Below are 18,218 nucleotides of genomic sequence, written 5' to 3'. Positions count from 1 at the left end.
GAAAAACAATATGGAATATTGTTTTTCCCAATGAATACAGTCCATTTTTATATATTTTTTATATTCCATTTTATATATTCCATTATTTTTAGAGAATTTTTTAATAATATAGTTATTAATATTAATAGTAGTAAAGTTTATTAATCTTAGCCAAGTTTATTAATATTTTATTAAGTTTATTAATATTAATAACTGTAGGCCCACCTCAGGCTGTTCAACACCGTCAGTTCGACGGGGAATAGACTGATACAAGTCAGCTACATAAGATAATAAAGTTTCGGACCATTCTTCCCGCAAAATATATCCCAACTGTGCCAATGATGTTGCAGGAGGAAAAAAAGTGATCGAACCTTTGAGAACTGATTGGAGACAACGCCTTTTACGTTTCCATACCTTGTCATAATCTTCGATACTGTGGCTTGTGATCATCTACGCTTTCTGTCGTAGTGCAGTATGCGAAAAATGAAAAATGTCAGACATGTGACCTTCAAAAAAAAAAAAGGTATGATCATTGAAGTGCGGCTTGCAGGAGCTACCGTAACTAAAAACGGCAGAAATCGTAAGTGTATCACTAGCTACAGTATCGAGGATTATGACAACGGACATGGAAACGGACAGGGCGTTGTCGCCAATAGCTGTTGTAGTTCTTCAAGGTTCAGTTACATTTTCCACCTGCAACATCACTGGAATAGTTGGGACATATTTTGCAGGAAGAATGATCCTAAATTCCATTCTGTTATGTACTTGACTTCACTGTGTTCTAACAGCCCGAGTTGGGACGACAGCTCATTACTAAAAAATTCTCCAAAACTTTGTAGATGTTTCCATTATTTTGATAACCCACAGTATATAAAAATAAGGGCTTATGAATAAAGTTTAAAAGTGTAGTGTTCGTAAAAAATTGATTAATGTTTTATAATAAACGATTCGATATAGACTTCTTTCGACATATATTTCTTCATCCTGTCGAATAGCCTGTTGCAACCAAGTGACTCGATTTCCTTCATTTCATTTTATTTGAATAATAATTAATGTGTTCTCTCTCTCTCTTTCTATCTATTCAGTTATCTGTCATTTGTGTGTATTAGCTATCACAGGAATACTTTTGGAGAGTATTCCTGTTGCAATACAAGAAGCGGACATTCTCGCAAATAAAGTCTCTTCCTCATGAGCCTAGTAAACTCAATATTTCAAAACATGAAACATTTTTTTCCTATATGTTCTACGCTGAATTCAAATAGAATGATTCCAGCCAAGGGTTATGTCTTTCCGATTGCACTGAAGTATTATAGAATTTGTTTTGATAATATCGGAAAAAAAATGGTTAAATATTTTCTGATGTTTAACAATATTACATTTAAGTTTTTGTACACGCTCTGTAATGATGTTTTGTATAATAGAAAACACACAGAAAATATAATATATTCATTAAGCAACTCAAAAACGACAATTCCAAGTATTAAGAACTACAAGCAACTATAGGATGAAATATTTAATGATAATGTACAAATTCGTAATGAGTCCTGCTCTTCTTAGGGCGAAAGCTATTCTGGTTAATTACATTCAGTAGATACATTATCCAGAAATTATGGAAGGAGCATGATGTAAAATGATAATTAGTTAGCCACCTTTTCGTATTAAATCAGCTGCTTTTTCTGCTATCATGATAACTGCAGCGTTTATGTCACCAGATATGATATTAGGCATGATAGAAGCATCAACGACTCTCAATCCCCATACACCTTGCACCCTAAAACGAAAACAACAACAAAACAGTGTCGTACATTAATACATCGCTAAAAATGTATATTTTTAGCGATGTATTAATATACTAATGTACTAATTAAAAATGTATTTTTAATTAGTACATTAGTATCGTTAAAATTAATGTATCGCTAAAATGTTTTTAGCGATACATTAATGTATCGCTAAAAACTGGGAAATTAAATTTCTACAATATACACTCAAGAGCCAAAACCTTACACCCATCCACTCTCTTTCCTGCGAACTAGACTGCATGATTGGCTGGAAACAGAACACACTGATGGTGATGCTATCTTGGTGTGGGATTGTTCTCATGGGATCACTGAATGTTCTCATTCCTGTTGAACACACCTTGACCCTTAATTCTTGCCTGGGATTCTCTACATGGTGGCGCTGTGGATGGTGGATCTGGACTCTTCCAGCAAAACTATGCCCTGGGTCAAAAGGCTCACATTGTGCGAGCATAGTTCGAAGGGCATATCCAAATATTCCAAGCATATCCAAGTATATGCTCGCATAGCCGTCTAATTCTTCCGATTTGAATCCCATTGAATATCTTTGATATCACGTGAAACGCAGAGAACTGCCATTCGATGACTGTGCCTCTGTCAGATTTTACTGATTTTCGTAATGTTATTTCATCTAGTCCGTATAGAATACCTAAGGAAACATTTTGCAGTCTATTGAAATCAGTGCCAAGACGGGTGCAAGCAGATATCTCGGTCAAAGGAGGCTGGATACGTTACTTGATAGCTGGTCACAATGTTTTGACTCATACATGCAAATCCTTTATTATTATTACTGTTTAACCTGAAGACATACTTGGGAGCTCGCCTAGTAGATTTTAGGATTGCTTATTCTATATTAAGTTTTCGGGATCTTATTTTATGGATCACTTTAGATGCGTTAAAGGTTATCAGTGTCGATTAGAGAGCAAATTATCTTGGGAAGAAGGTGAGTAGCACGCAGGAATTCAGACGCAAGTTATCTCTTGCATCCAGACGCAAGTCAGTCCAATATAACCAATGTTACATCCTCACCTTTAGATTTTGCGCGCACACACACACACACACACACACACACACACACACACACACACACACACACACACACACACACACACACACACACACACACACACACACACACACACACACACACACACACACACACACACACACACACAAAATGGAGCTCTAAAGCAGCTTTATGGTAAAATAAAGTACCATGACATTATAGTTTAATAAAACTGCATCTTCTCAGCCGACTGTGTTCATGTCGTAATAGGCTTAATTATTGCACTGAATTATGTCGACATTAAGAGTGCATCCAGAAGAAAACATTAATTGTAAGAAATCGTATTGTATACTTTATATTACATTAGAGTTTGCGTAAAATAAAAAGGTCTTGTTATTTTTCCCCTTAATCTCAAACATGTTTTTTTTTTCTTTTCAAATCGATAAAATCTGGCGATGGCGCGTTATTTAGAAAAAGTGAACGCATCATCAGCAGATTCTTATAGAAAAAAACAGTGATTAAATACAACTTAACATTGAACTGCATAACGATTTTCACATATAAGACGTTTTACCCAAACTGAGTCGAATTACGCATTTGCTAGCATATTTTGTAGCAGTTACTTGAATATTTCTGTTTTCTAAATTTCGACTTCATAAATATATAGAAATATTTCAACATGCTGGACTCTTGAAAATATTTCCCACACATAAATTACATACAGCTCAACACTGTACAATGCACGCGTTGTACGACAGTAAAAACTAAAATAGATCCTAATACTGATTTTTTTTTTTTAACTCTCTATGACATATAACTTTAGTTCGATCAGAATTAGCGAAAGTCCGAAATGAGCATATTATGACTGTTATATGCACGTTCTCACATTAAGAATCTTAACACGGGTCCTTCCAACCAATGACCTGTTGTTCATCCAACTGTGCTTGAATATGCAAAACATCACTGGAAATGTTTAACTACGAAGGCATTCCAAATACAATCACTTCCCTCTTAATGAATGCCCAATAATATAAGTAAACTCTTTAAATAGTAGGTTAAAAAACTAGATTATTCTTCATCCATTCTCAGCTTCCAATGCTATGAAATTACAGTCACCTCTTTGATCCTTTCCTTACCATGATAAAATGTCGCTGGTGAAGTGAACGTCAGAGAGTGGTAATATACTTCTGAAATATATCCCAAATGAGAAAGTTAAACTGTAGATTATATTTGCAAATTTTTGAAACCTACCTAAGATTCCAGTCTACGACTGTTGTCGGATCTCGAGGATCTCCCATTTTGCATGTTCCCACTGGATTATGTAATGTAAGAGTGAGGGTTCGAGCGACACATTCGAAGTAGAGATCACTGTACTGTGGGTGTATCTCACAACCTGGGACCAGAGTTTCAAATGGCCTTGCATTCAATTTCCTGAAAGGTTCGGATAACCCTATCCTGAGACTGATTTTCATGGCTGAAACAAATAAAAACAGCTTGACTAAAAAATTCTTGAAAATCAATATTATTTATTTTTAATTTAATGAATATTAGACTAAAGAACGTCATTAACTAATTCGCAATTACTTTCGGTGACCTGTGCTAATCTAGATGATTCATTTTGTTAACTGCTTAATAAAACACAGAAAAGGAATAGTGTTACCATTTACTATTACAACTCAGATTATTAATCGCCTATTGCAAACCAATCAGCGGAACCATGAATGCAAGTCAGTTTTTGAGAAAATAATGTTCCTAATAATAGGATGAAGAGTACTGGTATGTCTTTATAGTGAATACGGGCGCGTATGTCATTCCGTTCATCAAAGGCGAAAGTTTTTGCTCTTGCCTGTATTTTTCATCATCATGCGTATCAGGGATTTAGGAATAGCAAAAAGAAAACCAGGACGTCCTCTTAAAAGATTCAACGATGACTTCTATGGCCGGAACAGGCCATAGAAGTCATCGTTGAATCTTTTAAGAGGACGTCCTGGTTTTCTTTTTCCTAATGGCTTGTATTTTAAGGCTTGTTTTGGTAATCTTTCTGTTTTCATTCTTTGAACGTATTCCATCCATTTATGTTTATATTTTTTCATTTTTTCTATTACTAGTTCTTGGTTTAATTCTTTCATAATTTCTTCGTTTCTTTTGTGATCAAATAGGGTATACTTTGCAGTTTTTCTCATTAACTTCATTTCTGCTGTTGTTAATCTTTGTTTGTCTTTTTGTTTTATTGTCCAGATTTCGCTTCCATACATTAAGAGTGGTAGGACTAATGTATTGCATACTTTTAGTCTGGTTTGTTTTTGAACTAGGTTTGGTTTAAATATAGAGTTAATTACACCTGTTATTTTTAAATATTTTGCAATTTTTACGTTTATATATTTTTCATTTTCATATGTGATCGTACATCCGAGGTAGTTAAATGAATTCACCTGTTCTAACATCTTGTTATCTGTTACTATTTTAGTTCATGCTGTATCTTGCCCTTTGAAGGCCATAGGTTCTGATTTTTCAGTTGATATTATCATACCATAATCTTTGGATATCTCATTTAGATCTAAAATAGCTTTCTGCAAGTTATCTTCAGAATTTGTAATTATTATTTGGTCGTCGGAAAAGAGAAGAATGTTTAAGTTTACTGTAGGAGAAAGTTAATTCCTTGATGTAAATTTTTATTCCATTTTATTATTATTTCATTTAAGTAGATATTAAAAAGAGTTACTGAGAGGAGACATCCCTGTCGGACTCCTTGGTTTAATCTCTCTCGTATATGATAGCGCGTGATTTAATCTTATTTGTATTTGATTATTTTCATATATACAAGTATTAAGAATGTCTTTTCAAACGAATATCTGATCTTATCATTGTCTTATCTTATCTACGAATGACCTAAGCAACGGTGGACTTTGGTGTACTGAGACGGGTAACATTGTCACGAACAGAAAGACCACTGATATAACACCCAACCACTATCTCACGTTGACCGTCTATTAGTTCAGCTGAACGTGGAATTTTGGCATCGAGTACAGTGCAAAATATGCAGCACATCCAACCATTTATTACCAGACTTACGCAGGCACTCCCTGAATATTTGCATGTGGTAGGATCCAAAATTTGCAGAACACGTAAGGTGTCCAAATGCTTTTGTCAACATAGTGTATGTAAAACAACTTGTAATTCGAAAGCAAACGTTGCAAACTATATTACTCTGAAACGAGCCCTAAAGCTTTTTTTTTTAAACTCCATCAACGAAAGGTTTTTCTGTGATGAAAGATTTTCTATTTTTTATTCCTTATATATTTTGGTATTTTTATTGATTTTTACATAGAAATCACTTGTTGGAAATATAGCATTGTCAATACGTGAAATGTAGAATGCATAATTAGTTTTAGTATTTATGCATATTTATATTTGTAAATATCCTGTATATATCATGATGATAACCTTTTCATTTTTGAAAAGTGTTTTTGTTGTTGTTATTTGAAGTGATAACTATTCAAGCATGACATAGAGTGTTGTAAAATTATTTAACATTCCTTACGTCTCATTTAATGAGATGGTCAGAGAATTGAGCGAAAATACACTCAGATATTTTAACGTTAAGGTTGTAAAAAATACGTTTGATAAATGCAAATATTGTGCCTTCAATTCTTGCAACACTTACCTTCTACCATGGTCTTCACATCATATGGATAACTCAAATAATTGGGCTGAATAAGAGGCTCGCCGAAAGGTTCAGCTGAGTGCAGCCTGACAGTTCCTCTACTTCTTGGTCTTAATACAATAGGAAACATAGAGAAAATTTCTTTAGATAAATATGGAGAATAGAAGTTTTCCCATACCTGAAATAATTATTTTTTATTTTATGAACGTACACTGCTTGTGATATCAGCAACGATAAGTAATAATATTACTACGAATTAAGGACTTTAGGAGATTTTGAATAATGATAGGTAATAATTTTCTAAATAAATTCATGCAGGAAAAGAGAGAGAGAGAGAGAGAGAGAGAGAGAGAGAGAGAGTGAGAGAGAGAGAGAGACATCCTAATATGGAAACAGACATGTCTGTACGAATAAATAAATGCATTGTTTCTGGGACTCAAGTCTCACATTTATGCGAAGTTTGAAGCTTGAATTCCAGGATACACACTTTCTGGTAACATATCTCTGTTACCAGGAAGTCTCTGGTAACAGACACATTTTTATATAAACCGTGATGCGAACATGATCCGGACACCGCATTTTTCTGGAGTGCTACACACCGTTGAAAAAGCACATATCCCAGCAAGGTATTTAGAATAGAAATGTTTACTAAATTGCAGGTGCGCTTTTAATGAGGATATGGTTTAATTCTAACGATTAAACAGAAGTATAATTATAGGCAGCAATATAAGAATTAATTAAAATATTGTCCTTCCCTCAGATCAAAGTTAAGAATATTAAAATGTGGAATCCATTTCGAAATAATTTTATAATTAAACTTAGATTAAAGTTCCATTTTGTATATTCATTCATTTTATTATTCATTGTTGAAAACGTTTTTTTAATTACACTGGAAGATATTCTGAAAATATACATATGAAAATTATAACTGAAATATTTCGGCTGAAGTAGTTAACATTTTAAATTATAAATTTACACAATTTTACAATTCATACATTTATAACTTATTAATTCAATTTAAAATTAGATTTATAAATAAATTGAATTTATAGCTGTGTAAGGGTAAATTAAGTTTATATTACATTGGAAAATTGACGTTTGAAATACTTACCGATATATATATATATAAACTACACTAGTGAAGAATTCAGCTGTAGAAGATTGTTCTGAATCTGTTGAACCGTATAGTTTAATTTTCATGAAAGAGATGATGCTTAGAAGACTGTTGGCAATTCTCTGGAAGTCGATCATTATTTTTATTGCTATGGCATTTTTAAATAAAAGTCACTTAGCCTTTTGAACGCACTCTAATGGATTTTTCCCATAATTCCGATGGTCATAATTACGTGTATAAAATATTTAAAGATTTATATAGTGTAAATATTACGAAATATCTAAGGGTAAAAGAAAAGTTCACAGAATGAATTTTGTTCAGTTATAGAGCTGCCACCTCGATGGATGATTTAACTTGTTTAAATGTGCTAATATTGATTGCTATAAGAAATTATGTAATAAATATCACATACATAGTTTAAACCATAATTTAGCAATAAAATAAAATTATTGCGCCTGTTTGTGGAGTTTGACAGTGAGGTTGGTGACTCTCATCTGACAATCCTGCAGAAAAAGTGAATGCGTTACCTACAGAGATATTAGCACACTAAGAAGTGTTTGTGAGACTTAATAGCGGAACAGACAGTTAACAGCCAGCATGACGTAAGTAACATTGTAACGGAATTTCTCTCTCTCTCTCTTTTTTCCTTCTGCATAACTTATAGGCTAAGCCGATTATTTTATCGGCTTAGCCTATAAAAATAATTTTATCACGCATGAAGTTCGCCGAGAAATGTAGACTCAGAATATCTCCTATTAGCAATTATCACGGCAAAATTTTTTCGAAAAACAAAAAGTCAAACTTCAGCGTTTGACTTTGAAAAATATTTTAAAATATTTTTCAAAAAAGTTTTTTTCTTCCTCACTGAGGAATGAAAATTATCCATCACCTCTAATATTGCATTTTTTCCAACAAAGGAAGGTATGCTGTGCTTTTAAGTAAGCAATATACAATGGGTGCTCCGTCCTTCCATGTATGAAAATAGGCCACAGCAGGAGACGGAAGGAAAGATGGACTTGATTGGAAGAGGTCTATGTTCCATGTCACAAGGAATGGCTAATTCCTTATAAGAAACTAAATATAAATAAATTCCATACACATGTCCTGGTTCATACATCTTGTGAATAACTTACGTTATTTGCTATTCCCGTTAATTTCTTAAATGTCCACCAATGGGATGCTGGAGTGCCAGATACGAACTGAATCTCTGCATCGGGCAAATCGTCCAAAATGCCACCTGGCGATGTCTTGACAAATGCAACTCCTTCTCTCCCCGCAGGTAAAGTAAGAGGCCCTATAAAGCAAGAAAGTGTCAAAAGTATATTAAGTTTATTGCTTTAATTGCAATCAGAAATTAAGCGCTGTCAAGCAATCAATTCAAATCATTTAAAATGATAAAGGGATTACTAAGGAGGTTATTTTCGACAAGTGATGCGCAGCTATGGCCATCTGGTGTAAGAATAATGCCATTTTGAATTTAAATCAAATCAACAGCACTCAGCTTTCTTTAAAAAAAAAGAAGAAAGAGCGGCCACTTTCCTCTCTCTTTTCGCCAAATTTGTAGAATACACAATAATATAGAATATTATTGTGTATTACGTTATTAACCAATATTATAATAAGAAAGAATGCATTCGAAGAGTTTAGATTATTTATGAGAAATTTTAGTGCACTAAATAGCAAATACTTTATGACCGGTGCGTAATTCTTAAGTTTATATCTTGACAAAACAGGTTGTAAATCGGAGATTCCGATATCCGGAGAGTCCACTTACTTGAGGCAATATTCGACTGGGCTAAATACCTCAAACTATCTTAAAAAAATACAAGTGAATACAAATGAGTTAAACATTTTAAAATAAAATTTACAAGTTACAGACTTTCGGCTCAATATACTTTTGGGGTTAGGATTGTATTACTTTGTCTCACATTTCGACGACAAACTACATTTGACTTTGCAATTCTGCAGCCGACACAGAGTCGTCATTCCTACGATCTGTTTCAAAGGAAGGCGACTCGGTATTTAGAGAGGATAGAATCAAGGTGATAGTTTATTCTCATTGCTGTATATATCAAAACTCAACAATATGAAGTGTGAAATGCAGTGATAACGAATGCTATGCATAAATTGATATGTTATTTTAATGTTTACACAAACAGAATAAAAAAATGGCACACACGACACTAGATATAAAGTTTGCACCACTCGTGGAGAGTTCACACTAAAAAAATAAAAAAATAATAATTTAAAGAAGACATACCCTTAGACACTTTGAAATATTCTATAAGGTTTTCAATGCGAAACGCTTCCTCAATTGGAAGCGAGGCAGATTTATCAACAGTGAAATGGATACCAGATGTGGTGACGTGATCTTGAAGGTTAAGTCCTACTGGCAAATTTGAAATGATTGGAATCTAAAAAAAAGTAATAATAAATTAAAGTGAATTATAATTAAAAAAAAGGATAAATAATTATGATGATAGTAATTCTGGCACACGAAGGGAATTTTAATGAAAAAAAGAAGTATGCATGCGATAGGTAATGAATAATTTTATAACCGTTACGTTGCTTATATTTTAATATATTTTGGTTTAATAAACGGCATTATAATGTTCACACTAAATGGTGTGAACATTATAATGTAATGTTCATTTGTAATATTCATGGTGTAATAATTCTAATGCAGTACAATTTATTGTTTTACGATAATAATAATTGTATGATTTTCTTCGTAATCAATTCAAGTGCATTAAAAATGCATTCAAATATATAATGCAATTAAAATTTATTGTTAAAATTTATTATTAAAATTTATTATTAAAATCATTTATAATGCAATTAAAATGCATTATCTGCAATTTAACATATTTTATATGTTAAATTGCAGATAATGATGTACTATGATATATGGCAAACTATGTTTGTTTTCTGTTTGGATATTATAAAAATTAGAAGTCCATAAATTCCACTGTATATGCAGTGCTTTTTTGGAGCACAGTACGCAAAGGTTCGGCTACCTGCACCTCTCTTAAACTGTGACATATGGATGAGGAACATTTAGAAATTTGGAATATTCAATAATTTTTTTAACGTTTATATAGTTTTCAACCAAAATTAGTTATTGCATTTTTAAGACCTATTGTTACGATATTTGCTATAATATGTTTAGGATATGACCTTCATTGTTTATATATTAATACGTTCGTTTCGCGTGAGTTGTAGTATATTTATTGCTAATAAAACTTTTATTTTGGTTCAGGACTATGCACTAACGGTGTTCATTACATATAATTTCCAGGCTAGATTATTGACATAAGATGCAGGAACGTTGTTAGGATATATGATGCCCACTAAAAAATTGCAGCTCCGTAAGCCTGCTCCTGGACATTGTCTTAATTGGTTACGACAGCCTTGCTCGAGTAAGCATCATAATGCAGACGAGTGGAAAGAAATCTTGTAGAAATCTTTCTTTCTTTTTTTTTTTTTACTGATTTAACTTGCACATTTATTTATTAATATAAAATGAATAAATACAGTCTGTTGAATAACTGATTTCCTTAAAACTGCGTTTCTTGAAATGGAATCACACATACGAAAATATTTGAGTAAAAATGTCCTTTGCAATACTGACATTACTTTTTGTAATATAGTAATATAGAATAGATATAGAATATATGTAAAAAAAAAATATATATATATATTCTACTATAATTTTATATATGTAGAAAGTTTCTTACCTTGAGTTTATTACACGTTAACACGTTCATTGCCAATCACGCGATATCGCGCGATACGAGTTCTCACAAAACGGCCGATAACGCGATAAAAAAATAAAAAAAATTTGGCCACCACACGAAATTCCAATTTTCAGCTTAGCAATGAAAGTGTTAATGATACCAAAAAATTTTACACTTGATTTTAATCATATCCCAAGGAAGCAAAACAATGTTTTGCGCATGAAATATATTCACGTCTATATTCACGAATATATTCACGTAGAGGTTAATGACTTCATATAATTTACCTTATAGGTATCCCATAATGCAAAACATAATGGGAAGGGCCACTGCCCAGACCGGTTTCGATTTTTATTGAGGATTCATTATCATATATCAGAAATCATATATTTCTCATATACAAGAAGACAAAAGGTGATTGAATTTAATAATAAAAATCTGTGGATGAGAGAAAGATGTAGAACGTTTTTTAATCTTGGGTTTATTATATGTTAAAGATACCAAGAAATTTTATACTTGGTTTCAATCCTTTCCCCAAGGAAGCAAAACAACGTTTTGCCCGTGAAATATATTAATATCTGAGCGAAAAGACCAAACAACAGTCAGTGCATGGAGACACAAACTTTCTCCAAGCCAAAAGACGTTCCGAACCCAATACTTAGTAGGAAAGTTTCATGCCATTGTCTTTTCGGATTTTGATGGTGTAATTCAGTACCTCCAAAAAAGGTGAAACTCTTACAGTAGCAATTTATTCAACAGCTCTGAACGAACTGAATGTGGTACAAATGAAAAAACACCGCAGGAAACTGAGCAGAGGTGTGTTGCTTTTGCAGGACCACGCACCTGCTCACACTGCTCATCAATCCCAACAGACAATACACAGCTTTAGCTAACAATGTCTACCTCACCCATCCTATTCGCCAGACCTGGCCCCATGTGACTATTTCCAATCCCCAAATTTAAAGAAACACTTGAAAGAAACAAAATTTAGCACAAATGATGAATTCATATCTGCAGCTGAAAACTGGTTTATTCAACAAAGGAAAGACTTTTTCTCAGAGGATTTCAAATGATGCAGCAGCGTTGTAACAAGTTTTTCCCCTTCGGAGGAAATACGTAGAATAATGTGTAAGTTATATGGTTCTGCCTCAATTCGTTTATGGTGATTATCTGAAAAGTTCTCGGCCTCGACCACAGATGGCAAGACTATCGGCAAGATTTTTTTCTTTTTTTTTTGTAAGTTGGTACATCTGTCATAAGCATCTGTGTGAAATTGCAAGTCAGTCTATCAAGCAGTTTTTTTTATAAACTGTCTGAAGCAAAAGTGTTGTCCGTATCCCTTGAAATGGATAAATTTGAGTATCATGCAGTTATAAAATTCTTTGTAAAAGAAGGTTTAACGCCAAACGAAATTCATTCGAAGTTCATAAAATTTTATGAGCACTTTTCTCCTTAGTTTTCGACAATTAAGAAATGGGCTGCCGAGTTTAAATGTGGCCGTACAAGCCTTCAATATGATCCACGTGAAGGACGTCCAAAAAGTGTACCAATACCAGAAATCATTGATCAAGTGCACGATATGATATTGGAAGTCAAAGTGCTGAAATAGGCATTATAACAGAACGTTATAATGCTCAAAGTGCTCAGACTATAGGCATTATAACAGAAAGTGTAGGATATATTCTGTATGAAGAATTGCAAATGAAAAAGCTTTCCGCAAGATGGGTGCTGCGCTTGCTCACAGCAGATCAAAAACGCACTCGCATGAAAATCTCTGAACAGTGCTTGGAGCGATTTAACAAGAATAAAACTGATTTTGTGCGTCGATTTATTAATATGGATGAGACTTGGATTCACCATTACACACCAGAAGCTAACCAGCAGCCAAAACAGTGGGTAGAAGCCTGTTGTTCAGCGCCAAAGAAGACAAAGCCATGACATCGGTGTTTTGGGATGCTAAAGGCATTTTGTTTATTGGTTATCTTGAAAAGGGTAAAACAATAACCGAGGAATATTATTCCAATCTTTTAACCAGACTATACGAAAAAATATGAGAGAAAAGATCCGGTTTGCAGAAGAAAAAAATCATCTTTCATGAGGACAGAGGACAATTCACTTGCCCACATAAGTGTTTTGACAATGGGAAAATTAAGGGATCTGCACTATGAATTGTTGGAGCATCCACCATGTTCCCCAGATTTGGCTCCCTCTGGCTTCTGTCTCTTCCCAAAACTAAGAATCTTCCTCTCTGGTCAGCGTTTTTCTTCGAATCAAGAGGTGATCGCAACTGTAGAGCGGTATTTTGGAGATATTATTGAGAACCACTACACGGACGGGTATTAGTCGTAAAGGAAATTATGTTGAAAAATAAAAATAATTTTGAAATTATAAGTTCGTTTTTCCGTTGTTAGGACGAGAACTTTTCAGACCACCCTCGTATATATTAAACTTGATAAAATATACATTAGAAGATATGCAACAAAAAAAGGACTATTTACATATTATAAGAATGCATATTACAAAGAAAATTAAGAGGCAGAGCGGGGATCTGAACTGCAGGATTTGAATCAATAAAATCGCATATATTCATGACGCGAAGACCAAACACATTCACTCTTTCGTTGTGAAGTTGAAGGAAGACATGTCATTAGACATTAGGTAAAGACTGTTCTACGGATGTATCTACGAATGTTTTTTATGTGTGCTCTGAATACAAGCGTCCGTTGGCTTTTCGAAAATCAGAACATCAAATTTATTTTTATTTAATTACTTTTTTACGCCATCAAAATGGTAGTATATGCAAAATATCAATTCGCTATTCTCAACGCTGTATAACGGAAATGTTCACGATATCAGAATATTTTCAATTTTTTTATTGCCTTTATCATTTCTAATCTCTTTCCTCCATTCGTCAACTTTTTAACAGTCTTCAGAAATGTACAAATAACTTAGCTTTCTTACATTTCTCTCTGCTTTTTTGAGGGCACCTGCTGACTTCTAACTTACTTGCCAGGTACTTGTGATATGATTTTTCCTTTTCCAATCGCCTCATACCCTGACAGAAATCAATCGGTGTTTCCTTAAGATTTTGTTAGTAAGCCTCCGAGGTTAGATAATTGTTTTCAAATATTTCATTTTTTTCCCAATAACATTTGTATATTTCATCAACTCATTCCGTCATCAAATTATTTCAACAAATAATTCCGTCATCTGTAATTCAGTTTCTGTATGAAAACCGGGAGTCAATTTAAATTCTGAATTTTCTAGAATTTTCTGTTATCTTCTTGATGCAATATTTGTCAAATGATGTTTCAAGTAATATACTATCACACATAAGTAAAAGGCAAGATACTTTGCTGTCAATAAAAGAAACCCAATAAGAAGTCGATGGAAAATAGGAGGAAAAAAAGAGGAGAAAAAAATGACACAGTAGTCGACACTAAATTATTCGTGCAGTCAAAACGTGTAAAGATAAAGATTTTCTAATAATAATTTTTCTCTCTTAGGAAAATAAATTGTATCTATCATATGTCTACCCTAAGTTATTTAAACGGTAGATATATTTTAATCTTCAAAACCATGAAGGATTTTGTTTTAATTTTATTTTAATTTTGTTTTCCAATCTATGTAATTAATGTAAGTATTGCATCAATCAAACATTCAAAAAACTTGTGTGAAGCAACGAAGTACTACGTGTGAATAAAATGTAAATTTCGACGTACCCCTAGTTCTTGCAGGTGTCCTTTTGGGCCAATTCCTGACAGCATCAATAGTTGTGGAGATTTCACGCTTCCAGCTGAGAGGATTATCTCTTTAATGCCAATGATAGAATGTGATAAACCAAGCCAGAAAAAATTAACTGCATGGGCTCTTTTCTCATCATCAAATATAATCTACAAAACGAATTAAAAAATCACAGTCTTATTCAGATACAGAATAAAAATTAAATGTAAACAAAAAAAACAAAAAAAAATAAAAAATAAAGAGTCAGTGTAGAAATACAATATTAAAATTTTATAATTTTATATAAATGCTGGTAATGAGCTGAAATAATTTTAGAGCAGTACAGGCTCATTTGTATTTTCAAATTATATTTATTTCCGCATCTCCCTTCTATTTCCCCTAGAGGCGCGGCCATTTTGGAGCTATTAACTTTTGGAGACTGAGAGAAAGTTCGGTCTCCTCAATTAGCCAATCAGAGTTATCTAAGAAGCAGCTGAACAAGTGCGCCACCTTATGGTCCCTATTCCTATCATATATATATATATTCTTCTTGAGCTTCACGAACCCTTAAGGTTCTTAGCAGCAAGTACCACAGTTCTTTGTTTTTTCTATCTTTAGCCAACTCCTTCCAGTTTTGCAGTTTCAGCTCTTTCATGTCCATTTCAATGTTACCCATCCATCTTCTGCGGGGTCTTCCTCTAGGACGTCTTCCATTTGTGTGATCTAGAAAGGTTCTCCTCACTAGCTTCCATTCTTTCCATGTAACCTAACCATCTCAGGCGATTAGCTCCGATTTCATTTATTATTAGTGACTTCTTATAAAGTTCATAGAGTTTTTTATTCGTTCGCCTTCTCCATTCATCTGTCACAGGATCTTTCACCAGACCAAATATTTTTCTTAAGATTTTGTTTTCGAAGCGTTGTGATTGATCTCCATCAGCTTTTTTTATATTCCATGTCTCTGCACCATACTACTACTGGTCTAATTAGCATTCTGTAGGTATTTATATTAAATTCATATGACAGATTTTTAGATGAGAGGAGGTGCCGAAGTGAGAAATATGATTTATTACCTGCTTGGATTTCTCATCTTTATTTCTGTTTGGATCTTATTATCTTTAGCTATTATAGAGCCTAGATATTTAAATTGTATTGAGGTTTTCGATATCATGTCAGCTATAGTTGATGGCTTATTGAGATTATCATGTCTAGATACTTTTAAATATTCTTTTATTTTGGTTAATATTAAGACCTATTTTTTCGGAAGAGGTTTTAAGGTTTATAAAAGTTTTAGTTATATCATATTCACCTTCTGCTATAATATCAATATCGTCTGCATACCTCAGGAATGATGCAGAGCATGACACAGAACTTTTCGTTGTTTCTCGAATTACTTTTTCTAAGGCTATGTTGAATAGTATATTCTTGTTTTTTCCTTGCTTTTCTTTTTTCATGCATTTCCTTGTTTTAAACCTCTGGAGAAATTGAATGGCCTCTGACAATATGTTGTTAGCGAGGACTCTATATTGATTTTCCTGTACACATATTTTGATCAATCTGATTAATTTTTCTGGTATTCCAAATTCCTTTAAGATATTCCATAGACTTTCTCGATGTATACTATAATATGCGTTTTGAAAGTCAATGAAGAGATTATGACTTTCTTTATTGTACTCCCAATTTTTGTCTAGAATTTGTCTCAAGGTAAAAAGGTGATCAATGGTTGATCGATTTCTTCTGAATCCTGCCTAATATTCCCTAAGAATCTCCTCTGCATATGGTATAATTCTTTTTAGGATAATATCAGACAGGAGTTTGTAACTAGTATTTAAAAATGAGATGCCCCTACAGTTTTCACATTTCCTTTTATCGCCATTTTTGTGGATGGGGAGTATTGAAAATACTCCCCTTAATCAGTGTGAACAGTTTGTTAGTTAATTCTTTCCCCCATATTTAATTTGTTCAGATGTGACTTTATTAAATCCTGCAACTTTATTATTTTTAAGAGTTTTAATGCTTGTTTCTACTTCACTGAATGATGGCTCTTTGACTTCTAGTTCACTAGTAGAGTAAAATCTGTCTAGGAATGTTGCTTTGGGATTTTGGCAGTTTAGCAGCTGTTTGAAGTATTCTCTCCACCTTTCAGCCATCTGTTTGTCATTTGCAATAATATGTCATTTATTATCATTACTTATTGCAGTTCTTGACTTGATAGCCTGTCTTTAGTTTATTTATACCTTGAAAAGAGTTCCTTGCATTTTTATATCTATTCTCTTTATCAGTTATGAATTTATTCTATCAATTAATTTTATCAATTAATTCTTTTAGATATCGTCTTTTTTCTTGCCTAATCATTTTGTTTGAATCTCTGCTAGCAGATCTATAGTTTTGATAGAGCTTAGCTTCTTTTTTCATTTTTATTGCTTCTTTGCATCTGTTATTAAGCCATTTATTATGGTATGAAGTATTTTGGAATTCTAAAATTTTCAGATGATCTGTTTATACAACATTTAATTTCATTCCATAGAGTATCAATATTTTCAGTATTTTATTTTATAATATTTTATATTATAGTATTTTAGTATTTTTAATATTTATCGTATTTTTAATATTTTCTTCAATACTATTAAGCTCTGCTTTAATTTCACTAGAGTAGTTCGATCTTATGTTATTGGTTTTCAGATTATCGATATTGAGTTTATTTTTATTTTTTTTATATCTATTGAAAGAAATAGTTTTTGTTAAGTTTTACTTTCATTACTGATCCTACCAAATAATAATCTGAATCACAATCAGCACCTCTATAGCTTCTAACACTTTAAATACTGCTTCTAAATCTTTTTTCTATTAAAATATGATCAATTTGGTTGTGGGTTAATCCATCAGGTGATGTCTATGTTTGCTTATGGATGTCTTTTCTCATATAAATGCTGTGCTACACTTATTATCAGATTCTTGGATATTGTTAAATTTATTAACCCTATCCCATTATCGTTTAAGATTTCATGTAGGCTGTTATTTCTGATTATTTGTCTATAAATTTCTTCTCTTCCTATTTTTGCATTAACGTCTCCTAAAAGTATAATAATATCATTATTTGGTATTTCATCAATTATTTATTTATTCCAGAGTATCACAGAATTCATCATTGGTATCCTGATCAGTTTCCTCTGTGGGTGCATGTGCATTAATTAAGGTT

The 18,218-nt window shown here is 32.8% G+C and overlaps 1 protein-coding gene across 1 annotated transcript in view; it reads right to left on the bottom strand.

The window, feature by feature from the left end:
* Positions 1–1,620: 1,620 nt before the first annotated feature.
* The window catches only part of LOC150099040 (glucose dehydrogenase [FAD, quinone]-like), a 41,675-nt gene continuing 25,077 nt past the window's right edge, over positions 1,621–18,218 (bottom strand). Inside the window, exons 7-12 of the mRNA XM_090405799.1 lie at positions 15,019–15,189; positions 9,820–9,973; positions 8,693–8,853; positions 6,446–6,623; positions 4,033–4,255; positions 1,621–1,750 (exon numbers count right to left, since the gene is read on the bottom strand). Coding sequence (XP_090261925.1) covers positions 1,621–1,750; positions 4,033–4,255; positions 6,446–6,623; positions 8,693–8,853; positions 9,820–9,973; positions 15,019–15,189 — 1,017 coding nt within the window. The remainder of the gene's footprint in view (positions 1,751–4,032; positions 4,256–6,445; positions 6,624–8,692; positions 8,854–9,819; positions 9,974–15,018; positions 15,190–18,218) is intronic.

The sequence above is a fragment of the Typopeltis vanoorti genome, chromosome 15 (genome assembly GCF_054136105.1).
Source record: "Typopeltis vanoorti isolate ZY-2024b chromosome 15, IOZ_Tvanoo_1.0, whole genome shotgun sequence".
In the NCBI taxonomy this organism is placed as follows: Eukaryota; Metazoa; Arthropoda; class Arachnida; order Uropygi; family Thelyphonidae; genus Typopeltis; species Typopeltis vanoorti.
The sequence above is the reverse complement of the archived record's forward strand: the minus strand, read 5'-3'. Positions and strand labels throughout refer to the sequence as shown.